Source organism: Mandrillus leucophaeus, unplaced genomic scaffold (assembly GCF_000951045.1).
Source record: "Mandrillus leucophaeus isolate KB7577 unplaced genomic scaffold, Mleu.le_1.0 Scaffold39, whole genome shotgun sequence".
Taxonomy (NCBI): Eukaryota; Metazoa; Chordata; class Mammalia; order Primates; family Cercopithecidae; genus Mandrillus; species Mandrillus leucophaeus.
Window position 1 is genome coordinate 1,937,231 of NW_012104142.1, and position 11,689 is coordinate 1,948,919.

At 54.6% G+C, this 11,689-nt stretch overlaps 1 protein-coding gene across 2 annotated transcripts; it reads right to left on the reverse strand.

Moving 5' to 3' along the window:
• Positions 1-5,697: 5,697 nt before the first annotated feature.
• PRF1 (perforin 1 (pore forming protein)) lies at positions 5,698-11,257 on the reverse strand. Of its 2 annotated transcripts, none has more exons than XM_011991067.1 (3): positions 10,988-11,257; positions 8,692-9,234; positions 5,698-7,509 (listed from the first exon to the last, which is right to left on the reverse strand). In XM_011991067.1, the coding sequence occupies exons 2-3, from the start codon at positions 9,228-9,230 to the stop codon at positions 6,381-6,383; spliced, it is 1,668 nt and encodes a 555-aa protein (XP_011846457.1). In that variant the 5' UTR covers positions 9,231-9,234; positions 10,988-11,257; the 3' UTR covers positions 5,698-6,380. The 2 variants fall into 2 exon arrangements, with proteins under 2 accessions (XP_011846457.1, XP_011846458.1); XM_011991068.1 differs by having other exon boundaries at positions 8,692-9,259; positions 10,988-11,118.
• Positions 11,258-11,689: the final 432 nt, after the last annotated feature.

Sequence of the window (11,689 nt, forward strand, 5' to 3'; positions counted from 1 at the left end):
CACCTCTGACACACCAGGCCATGCCATTGAGTGTCAGGGACTAGACGCTTGTGGGATCAGGGCTGAGACTCTCCAAGCTGAAAGCTGCAAAGAAATCACAGTTCCAGCCCCCTCATTTGCAGCTGGGAACTCAAGTCTGGAGGGAGAGTTTTATGTGCTTGCAATGTACAAGAGAACTGACTGCGGTTGGGAATCTGTCTTGGACCAAAGTCGGAATTCATACTATTGGACTGGTTTCTATGACTGGGTCTTCGGTGAGTGTGTGGCTGGGGTCTTTTCATTTGTGACTTAGGTTGCATGTCAGTCCTTGGCTGCTCTCCAGGATCCTGTCTGTGACTGAGACTCTCTGTGCATCACTAACTCTAACCACCCCCTGAAAATCTCACCTGTGACCTTGGTCTCAACTGCACCAGTCACATCCTCCTGTCCTCAATGGTGAAAACCTGGCAGATGCTCAGCCTGCCCCCGCCCTAGGAGTGCTGTGGTCAGCTGAGCTGTGGAAGTCAAGACTGGAAAGGACCTCATCAGCCAGTGTAGGTGAAAAGAGGGGAGGAGATCCTGTGAGCAGACTAAGGTGGTAGACCTTGTCCCTCTGTGGCCAGAACCTGCCCAGGCCAAGTGGGCACCAGCTTTGCCCAGAGAAACAGCTGCCGTAGCTGCAATTGACCCCAGTTGGTGATGAGGTCTATTGAGGAACAAAGAATCAAGAGCAAACAACCAAGAGCATCCATCCCTCCCAGGACGGGGGGTCTCACTTCTGTTGTCAGCTACAGGGAAGAGGGGCGGCTGGCTCAGCCCCAGCTCCACCTTCTCCTGAGCAGTGTCTGGCCCTTCCATGACTCCTTCATGGAAGGAGAGTGAGGGGAAGCTGCTGCATGGACTGGAATCAGCCCAGTGGTCCTTCTGCCTAACCACATTGAAAACAGGACCAGAGATTTGTGTATGTATGTATGTATTTTTAGAGACTGAGTCTCACTCTGTTGCTTAGGCTGGAGTGAATGCAGTGGCACGATCATAGCTCACTGCAGCCTTGACCTCCTGGGCTCAAGTGATCCTCCTGCCTTAGCCTCCCAAATAGCTAGGACTAACACGTTTGGCTAAAACCAGAGTTTTACATATATAGAATCCTTGAGCCACAACCAGGAGTGGATGTTAGGCTTCTGTGGCAGGTAGCCTACTGTGTAGGCTTCTATGTAGGAGGTTCGCTTCTGTGTAATATGAGAGCTCACGGTTAGAACCTTCTAAATGTGGGACAGTTACCTTAGGAGGTAATGAACTCTCTGTCTCTGGGGGAGTTCAAGCAGAGGCTGGAAAATTCCTTGGTGGGGTTCATTCATCCACTCATTCATCTTCTATCTACTCATCCATCCAATATTTTTTATTTATCAAATTTATGCCAGGTGCTGGACTAGTTGATTCAATCATGAGTAAGATAGAAATGGCTTGTGGCTTCACAGTGCTATCATGAGGAAACGCTGGGGACTACAGAAGAAGGGTGGAGGACGGCATGATCTAGACCTGGCAGTCAGGGAAGGCTTCCTGGAGTAAGTGATCTTTGAAGCTGAAGGCTGAAGGTTGAGGAGGACTTAGCTACAAGGAGTCAATAGAGTGTGAGCCAGTCAATGACACAGTCAGATGTGTGTCTTAGCTGGTTTCCTCAGAGGCAGACCCTGAGGCACAGATCCACAAGTATATAGTTTCCACTGGGGGGGTGACTCCAGAAAATACCAGTGAGGGGGTACGGTAGTGAGACAGGAAAGGGAGGCAGCCAAGAAGGTGTATGTGGTCAAGCAAGTCACTTCTGTGTGCAAATGGAGCTTCCACCTGCTGTAGAACTCTGAGAGCCAGGGTGGCATATGTCCTACAGTTATTCCCTGGACGGAGTGAGCTGGAGCACTTATACACCAACTTTCCTCAGCCACTGGTTGCGGGTTTTTCTGGACTGAGCGGGACATGGACACTATTATCAAATACTTCTGGCCTCTTGATGGGGCAGGCAGGGTGGGCCCCAGCACAGGCCTTAGATAGAGGTGCAGGGGCTGGTGGTTGTGGTGGGATCCGAGCGGATCTGTGCAGGGTGCTGGCATCACTGTGGCTGCAGGGTGAGTGAGGGGCATGCACGAGCCCTGAGATCAGCGAGGAGGCCAAAAGCGGAGAGGGCCAAGCAAGTGATGCTGGGCGCCTGGACTGGAGAGGCTGTGGTTATGAGGAAGCGGCAGATGTCAGGATGTGGAGTGGTATGGAGGAATGGAGATGCTGGTAAGCAAGAGGAACCACAGCCTCCCAAGGCTGCAGCAGCCCCCTCACCACAAGGAAATCCCTCGCTCCCTCACCCCTACACCACCTCCCCTCCAGCAGGCACCTCCTCTGTCTAAACACATCAGAGATGCCAGGCTCACTGTGCCGGCTTGTCAGGACCACAAAGTGTGTATGGAGGGAGATGATGGTGCTGCAGCAACTGCTTAAAAAACAAAAGCTGGGGCTGGATGCGGTGGCTCACGCCTGTAATCCCAGCACTTTGGGAGGCCAAGGTGGGAGGATCACTTGAGGCCAGGAGTTTGAGACCAACCTGGGCAACATGGAGAGATCCTGACTCTGCAAAACATTAAAAAATTAGTCAGGCATGGTGCATGCCAGCTACCCAGGAGGCTGAGGTGGGAGAATCACTTGAGCCCAGGAGTCAAGGCTGCACTGAGCTATGACCGTGCCACTGTACTCCAGCCTGGGCGATAGAGCAAGACCTCGTCTCTAAAAACACAAAAAACAAAAAACAAAAAACCTGGGTTGTTGTCAATGCCAGCCCCAAGTCTTGGAAGAGACCCCTTGGACTGTGTGTGCATATGAAAATGAATGTCATCCTGACTACCTGTGGCTTCCAGTGTGCCCACATCTGTCTTCCTGTCAGATGCAGCCCTCAAGGGGACAGGTGCTCGGCATGACTTTCTGTCCTTGGGGGCCCCGGGACCTGGATCATAGAAGAGGCATTCAGTAACAATCTGTCAGATGATGGAGAACGTGAATGGAGCCCTGCTTCTGTGCTTCCTGCCATTGGGAGGGAGGGGATGGGGGACAATCGTGTGGTAGTTCCAAGGGCATGACCCCACTAGCATTGGGGAAGGGGATGGAGTTGTCAACCAGGGCTTTTAACTGCAGGCAAAAGAAGCCAAGTCTGGATGAGATAAGTAGAAAAAGAATGTGTTAACTGGGCATCTCACAGAGTCACCTGGATGGCTGGGCAGCCTGAGCATCCAGGAACAGTGCCCCTAAATCCTGCCTCGGACTGGCCCAGTGGGGACACTGTTGCAGAGCCCTAGCTACCTCTGGTTGTTCCTCTGACCCCATAATCCCTAGACACTCTCACCAGCAGCCCCAGGAACTCCCTCTTCCTGCAATGACAGCTCCAGATTCCATGGGGAGCAAGGTTGGCACCTGCATCCCCTGGGCGGTATCATCCCAGTGCAGGTTCCTACATTTGGACTCAAATTACAATAATTGGTGGAAGGTTTATTCAGACTTAAGCTGTAGGGAGTGGAAGAAATAGTGCAGTGTCTTAGGATGAGCAGCAGCAAAGTTTTCCAGCCCTAGGTCTGAAGGGACAAGGGGCAGGGGCAGTTACTAGAACCGGGAAAGAAAGAGACGTGCAGGCCGGGTGTGGTAGCTCACACCTGTAATCCCACCACTTTGGGAGGCTGAGATGGGAGGATTGCTTGAACTCAGGAGTTCAGCAACATGGAGAAACCCCGCCTCTACCAAAAGTACAAAAATTAGCCAGGCATGGTGGCATGCGCCGTAGTCCCAGCTACTCAGGAGGCTGAGGTGGGAGGATCACCTGAGCCTGGGAGGTCAAGGCTGCACTGAGCCATGATTATGCCAGTGCACCTCCAGCCAGGGTGACTGGTGGTGTTGTGGCAGAGGAAAAAATGGGACCAAACAAGCTGCATTCAGAAAAAAAAATAAAAATAAAAAGAGAGAGTGAGATGTGCAGAGGCCCCTGGAGAGGTGCAGTGACACGAGGGACAGAGCCAGCCCAAGCCCACCTCACTAGGGACATGGAGAGGAGCAAAGGCCCTACTATTTGTACTCCACCTCCCTAATCTGCCCACTGACAAGGCTCAGACAGGTCAGTCCCCTGGGTCGGAGCAGGGTGAGCAGGTGGGGACAAGACCTGAAGGGCAAACGGAAGGTGGCTAGCACAACGGAGACTTCCCCAAACAAACAGGGGGGCCTCAGGTGTGCCAAAGCATCCCAACGTCCAGGCGGGGTGGAAATGAAAACGTCATGCTGGGTCTTGAGTTAGGGTTGGCTCTTTCTGGCACTAACTTCTTCTGTGACTATGGTTAAATCCCTTCCTCCTGCTAGGTCTCAGTTTCCCTGTGTATGAAACCAGACGAGCTTCCAGCACCCTCCTGTAGCACCAGGAAGGCTCAAGACAGTCCTGAGAAGGGAGTAAAACAGACTGTCCTTTTGGAGAAACTGGGGCCCAGGAGGCAGAGAGACTTGTGGGGGTCACTGCCACATAGATATTGAGCAAGACTTCCATTTCTTGTCAGGGCTGTCCCCTGAGCCAGGCCCGCCCCGGCCTTGTGACCCTGCTTTCCCCGGGGGGCACTGCCCACCCCCATGTTTGTTTCCAGTGAGTGCAGCAGCCACCGTGAAGTGTCGAGGTCTCTCTCACGCTCTCGTTTGAGTGTGTGTCTGTGAATGGGACATGTGGTAACAGTAGTTTCACCCAGGCTTTTGGTCCTTGGTCACCCCTCCTGCCCTACCTGGGGATTTAGGGTTAGTGTAATGTCACTGCTTGGCATTTGGGCCTGTGGGTCCTATACAAACTTCAAAGAACTTAGTTTATAGGGAGTTTCAAAGAGAGTCGGAAGGGCTGTGCCCGATCCTCTGGACCCTCTGACAATGACCCTGCACAGCCTGCACAGCCGTGTCCAGGAAGTCACCTGGAATCTTGCCACCCACTCCATGGGACTGTGTGCTGAGGCCTGCGTCCCAGGCACGTGAAACAAAGACCATTTCATCTTATGTTGGAACCCGAGACTCTGGGTTTTTCTGCATCCAAGGCCTAGGAGGCCCACAGAGCCCACCTTGTTAGAACCAATGTTCCTTTCCTTGAAATCGTGAGACAGGGGAGACCTTTTCAGCTTTGTGCAAAATGGTTCTGTTGAAAGTAAAACTTTCAAAACAGATAGCCCTGGATCAATTATGGCCCACATGCACGTTCTCTTTGGCTTGCACCGTGTTTGCCCACAAAGGTTTATTTTCACAAAGTGAAATTAACTGCCACAGTTAGAAGTCAAATTGTGGTTTGACTTTTAAAAAGTAGAAGACCTGGCAGTACGGGGCTCACGTTCCTGCATGAAATGTTTGGCTGGAGCAGCACTGCAGCCCCTCCCCCCGCACATAAGATGCGCACTCTTCAGTTCACCACAGTCCTCACCATGCCCTATTGTCTTCCAGCTGGGAGCTGAATGCCTGTTGCCATTTATCACCACGTTTATGCTGCTGCTTTCTTGAGTCAGAGAATTATGAGGAAGGTAAACTATTTTGGGTCCCCACGTTTCTGACAGAAGTGGGAAAGTAGTTTATATACGTTACCTGCCCGCCTGTTTTCACTGGGTTGCTAATGTAGAAGTTTATCTCTGGAGTTTGTTTGGTCCCATCTTTTCCTCTGCCGCAACACTGCCATGATGATCACCAGAACATCATATTTATTGGCCCTTTATCAAGCTATGTACATGGTGAGACAGGTCAGGACAGGCCTCCATTTGTCTCAGGGGCAAAGCATTGTGGGCAAGGAAGACAGAGCAGCTGGAGCTGATGGGACTCCAGTTAAAGCAATGAAGTGGCTTTGCCACACCACAGAGGGCTCAAGGGAAGGGTCCTAAAAGACCAGTCCTGGGCAGCCTGGTGGGAGCTTGGCCTTTCTGCCCAGCTCCTGGCTGAAGCTGTGATTTGTGTAGCTGTGACTGCAGGGCTCGAGAACGACAGAGGGCTTAGGCAGTTTGGACAGGGTGAATTGGGGTTGTCGTGTATACCCAGCCACCTCCCTGAAAAATCTGAGTCTCCCTTTTCCATCTATCTGATGGGTGTCCAATCTTTTGGCTTCTCTGGGCCACATCGAAGGAAGAATTGTGTTGGGCCACACATAAAATACACTAACACCAACCATAGCTGATGAGCTACAAAACAAAAATCTCATAATGTTTTAAGAAAGTTTGCGAATTTGTGTTGGGCCACATTCAAAGCCATCCCGGGCCACATGCGGGCCTCGGGTTGGACGAGCTTGGTCTAATGGGAATACGAAGACAGCCCTGGCTCCCACTGTGAGAACCCCTTCAGTCCAAGCACACGAGTCCTCTCCAAGCTCACTGTTCTCACCACACGGCCCCACTCCGGTTTCCTGGAGGCTCCCCCAGAAGCATCTGGGGGACGTAGTCCAGGCAGGTGCCTCCTCCCAGGTGGGGCAAGCACCTGGCGTGATAGCGGAATTTCAGGTGGCCATGTTTCAGGTTGCATCTCGCCTCATGGGAACCAGACTTGGGAGCCTGATCACAGGTGCCAAGGAGGTCATCGTTCCAGCCAGAGTCCTGATCCCAGACCTGCAACCTCAGGGGCCCCCCTGTGGCCAGGAGCACATCCCCAAAATCCAGCGGCATTGACCAGATGGGGTTGTTATTGCTCCACTGGGTGTTCGTCCTGAGCTCCTGGCCACCAAAGAACACCTTCACATAGGCATCCGTGGCAGTGAACCAGTCCCCCCACAGGCCCCACGCTTGGATGAAGGTCACCTCCAGCTGGGCCAGGCCCCTCTGTCGAGGGCAGCAGTCCTGGGTGGTGACCGCTGAGCCATGGCACACACACTGGCACGGGTCTCGGGGGCTCTTCTGCCGCCCCGGTGGGCACGGCCGGCTGCAGTCCCTCCAGCGAGCCCTGTCGGTCAGGTACTGACTCAGGGCCCTCCTCAGTGCCTCCCGCCGCGGGTCCTGGCTGTCCAGCAGCACATGCAGGGGTTCCAGGCTGTAGTCCACCAGGCCAGGGCTGCCGAGCAGCGAGTTCACCCAGGCTGAGTACTGCTCGGGCCCGGCCTGGCTCCCGAACAGCAGGTCGTTAATGGAGGTGTGATGGCCGCCAACCACTTCCGAATGGCGCTCCCGGTAGGTTTGGTGGAAGGAGGCCGTCATCTTGTGCTTCTTCTTCTTCTCCTCACAGGCTTTGGCTTCGGCAGAGGAGCTGCCGCGGGCGCCTATGTTGACCTGGGCCTCGACGTTCAGGCAGTCATCCACCTCGTCGTCCGTGAGCCCTTCCAGGGCCAGTTCACAGGTGCGCAGGGCCGTGAGGGCCGAGATGCGGCCGCCCAGCTCCACAGCCCGGATGAAGTGGGTGCCGTAGTTGGAGATGAGCCTGAGGTACGCGGGCTGGGTGGAGGCGTTGAAGTGGAGGGGCAGGTCCCCGAGGGCCCTCTTGAAGTCAGGGTGCAGCGGGGGAGTGTGTACCACATGGTAACTGTGAGAAGAGAGAGACCTCAGCTGGGCCCAGGGATAGTATTTCCCCCATTCAATAAAACAACTCCTTGAGGACTGCTCAAGGTCACACGTAAGTGGGCAGAACTAGGACTGGAACCCAGGGGCCTCCAGAGTGCAAGTGCTGTGACATGGGGCTGGCAGGGTGCCTCTGCTCTCACCCGTCAGGGACCTCAGTGCTCTGTGTAGGTGTTTTCTCTTTTCCTTTTCAAAATAACATTTTTTTTCCTTTCCTTTTAATTTTCTTATTATAAAAGCAATGATCCTGGCCGGGCACGGTGGCTCACACCTGTAACCACAGCACTTTGGGAGGCTGAGGTGGGAGGATCCCTTGAGCCCAGGGGTTTGAGACCAGCCTGGGCAATATAGTGAGACCCTATCTCTAATTATTTTTTTTAAGAAAAAGAAAAAAAGAACATAAAAGCAATGATCCTGCACTGATGGTATCCATTGGACTTTGGAATCTGGTCATGTGGCCTTCATCCATCTGTCCCTCTGGATGGGTCCCACATGCCCGGGATCCTGACAGCTTGGGCCATACTCGGCCTCTCTGTGGAGGAAACGTGGCCTCCAGGTCTGAGGAATCAGAGCAGGTGACTTGGGGCTGGCCCACAAACACTGTGCCTTTCTCAGATGTGGAATCTGGGTCCCAGAATTCCTACTCCCAGGGGCTAGGGTAGCAACTGCTGTGGCTCAGCAGTGTGGCCCTGCCACAGGCAGATGTGAGTATTGGTTGAGTGGATGATTGAAGCTCAGAGAGAAGTGAGATGTTCAAGGTTACACAGCAATGAGGAAGGATGACCCGGCCAGGTCTCCCGCCTCTGTCCCTATCCAGGAAGGACTCCATGGAAGGCTGGCTGTGCCCAGGAAAGGGAGGGTTGAGTACTCACTAGACCTAAATGGCACCCTGCTGGCTCTCAGACATGGTCTCACTCACTTTCTCTCTACTTGGTGTCTCACTGGGCACTCTCAGATGGGGGACCTCGTGGATGAGAGGAGGCCACAGGGCTGAATCACCTGAAGTCTGGGAGCCGGGACTGCGGTTTCTTCCTGGTAGAAGCAGCCTCCAAGTTTGATTGGAGGACTCTGCCTTTCCAGGGCTCCTAGACCACCCAGAGTTTCTCACACCTTTTCCAGCCCCCCACCCCCTAGCCCCAGCTCTCACCTGTAGAAGCGGCACTCCACTGTGTCAGTGCTGAAGCTGTACTGGTCCTGGTGGGTCTTCTGGGCTGCAAAGTTGGCTGCCTGTGAGTGTGAGCCGGCCACAGACACATGCACGTTGCCGGCGGGGTGGGGAGTCACATCCAGCCCCACCTTCCAGTCGTTGCGGATGCTACGAGCCGCATCCCGGGCCACAGCTTCAGTGGAGCTGACTTTGGCCCTGGTTACATGGCGCTGGCAGCCAGAGCCCTGGGCCCGCCAGTTGGTGAGTGCCAGGGGCAGGCGCTGGAGGGTGCCCTCCTGTAGGGCATTTTCACAGAGGGTGCAGGTGCCGTCGGGCCGCAGGAACCTTTGTGTGTCTACTGGGAAGGAGCCCGAGCGGCGGAGGCTGGTCACGTCCACACCCTCCCCGGCCAGCCATGCACCGGGCACAAACTTGTGGCTGCGCTTGCACTCTGAGCGTGTGGCTGTGTGGCAGGGAGCAGGGACCGGCAGGGGCAGCAGCAGGAGAAGGATGCCCAGGAGGAGCAGGCAGGCCGCCATGGAGCTGCAGAGACAGGGGGCACTGGGCTCTGGGAAGCCATGGGTGGAAGGATGGAGGATGACTGCTCCTTTCCCCCATAGCCACGGATTATCAGGGCACATGGAAGGGGAGGAGCTGAGATATCTCTTAAGTCATTATTCAATGAATGTCAGAGCTGGTATGTCCCTTATAGGCCTGGTTCAGCCCCCACATTGTACAGATGGGCCCAGAGAGGGGAAAAGCCCTGCGCAGGGTCACACAGCCAAGGGGAACCCCTTGCTAGAATTCCCCTAAGGTCTAATGGGGATCTAGGTGGATGACTCTGTCCCCAGGACACAACTGTGGGTGGTGGGGAGGGGGCTGTGGCCACAGAAGAGGGGACAGAGTAGCTGTAGCAGATTTGGGGAGGGGCCTGGGGACCTGAGGAAGCCTTCATTCTGGAGAAGTGTCATTTTTGGCCCCAGAACAAGCCACCCTTTGCCCACCCTGACTCATTCTGCTTCTCTGTCTCTGTCACTCTCTCTAACCTCTCTCCCTCCCACTGAGCCCTTAACAGAATTGGAAGAGAAATGAGGTCCTATATTGCCCCTATTCTTCCCATTTTCCCTTTGGGGCCCTTCCTCAGAGCTTTATGGAAGAACTCTAGAATAAAAGCTGCCGACCTGGCCAGGTGTGGTGGCTCACACCTATAATCCCAACACTTTGGGAGGCCGAGGCGGGCGGATCACTGGAGGTCAAAAGTTCGAGACCAGCCTGGCCAACATGTCAAAACCCCCTCTCTACTAAAAATACAAAAATTAGCTGGGCGTGGTGGCAGGTGCCTGTAATCCCAGCTACTCAGGAAGCTGAGACAGGAGAATCGCTTGAACCCGGGAGGCGGAGGTTGCAGTGAGCCAAGATCGCACCATTGCACTCCAGCCTGGGTGACAGAGTGAGACTCTGCCCAAAACAAACAAACAAACAAACAAACAAACAAACAAACAACAAAGGAAAAGCTGCCAACCTGACCACACCCTTGGATCTTGTGTGGGGAGAGGCCTTGAAGTTTGCTCTTCAGATCCCCTCCTGCTGCCCCTCCCCTCTTTGCCACTCCCTGCCAAGCTCTGCGGCCTTTAGCAGTGACAGGGGCCCCCCTGTTGCCTACTATGGGCAACGATTGTTTAGAAAGTTCTTCCTAATTTTAAGGTGTTTCTGGGGCCTCACCTGGGCCTGTTACAATCTGGAACCTCCTTTCTCTAACCTTATCCAAGGTGAGCTCTTCAAAGGTCTTTCCCCTTGGGTACCACAGGCTCTAACACAAGAGGGCTATGGAGAGCCCCCATTGTAGCTGGAGCCTCCATGCCCTGCCCAAAGGTGTGACTTGAAGGGTGGAATTCCAGGCAGCATGACTCGCCCCAGGGAGGCAAAGAGGCCAGGGGAATCTTCAAAGGCCCTGGGCTCATCCCAGCTAGGAGGCGGGCACGGTTATAACCTTAATCCAGGGAACTCAACCTTCATCCTGACTCTCATGGTATTCTGTCCCAGGGAGCCTCTTTCCATCTTTCTTAGAAGCTTTAATGTCAGCTCTTGCAGCGCCTTAGAAACTGCATGCTACCTCTTCATTTCATACAAGAGGAAACTGAGGCCCAGGGTGGGCACAGGGCTGCCCAACGAGTTAGTGATTGGCGCTGTCTGTGACCCAGGTGTCTTGTCTTTTAGGTCACGGTACTTCCTGCTCCATCAGGCTCTTCCCCTCCACCCAGAGCCCCAGGCCCCCAGGTCCCTGCTCTCTCCTTACCTGGAGTCCCGTATGGAGAAGCAGCTACACAGGCGGATGTCCTCTCTTCACCGAGGCTCCTGGAATGGTGGCGTCAGCCCCCCAGGCAGCCCACTGTGGCTCCTTGCACCAGCCACCACTCAGATCACTTCTACTTCCTGCCCCGCCCCCAGCTGTGGTCACAGGTCCTTTGTGCTCTCCCCTCCCACGAGCACCCACCCTGTCCTCAGCCCTCATCCGGCCCCCCACTGACAGCCCTCAGGAAGCGACAGCAGGGCCAGAGGCTCATCTGCCGAGCAGAGCTGCTGGGGCTTCGGGACTCAGGACACACAGGCAGAGGAGGACGGGGCGCTGAGGACTTCAAGACCCGGCCCTGGTGTTGATGATCAGGCCAGCAGGGCCATCTCCTTGCTTCTGACGCACAGCATCACATGTGCGGGATGTAAGAGGCATGCAGAGGCGGGGCTGAGAGTGTGGGCCTGCACGCCAGATTGCCGAGTCTTGGCCAGCTCGGTTATACACCAGCGGTGTGGACTGGTAGGGTTCTTCAGCCTCACTGTGCCTCAGTTTCTTCACTGAACAATTGGGATAGTAGTCATGTAGACCCTAGGGGTTGTTGTGAAGGGCTTGGAACTGTGCCTGGCCCTTCTTGAGTGTCAGTGCCTGTGACCATTCCCTCCTCCCTGAGTGGGGAAAGAGAGATGTTGCTCTAATCTTGCCATC

Excerpts from the sequence above, each read along its gene's own strand:
- PRF1 (XM_011991067.1), bottom strand. The coding sequence starts at position 9,230 with ATGGCGGCCTGCCTGCTCCTCCTGGGCATCCTTCTCCTGCTGCTGCCC. Across the intron at positions 7,510-8,691 it reads GTGGAGTGCCGCTTCTACAG|TTACCATGTGGTACACACTC; the intron begins GTGAGAGCTGGG and ends CTCTTCTCACAG.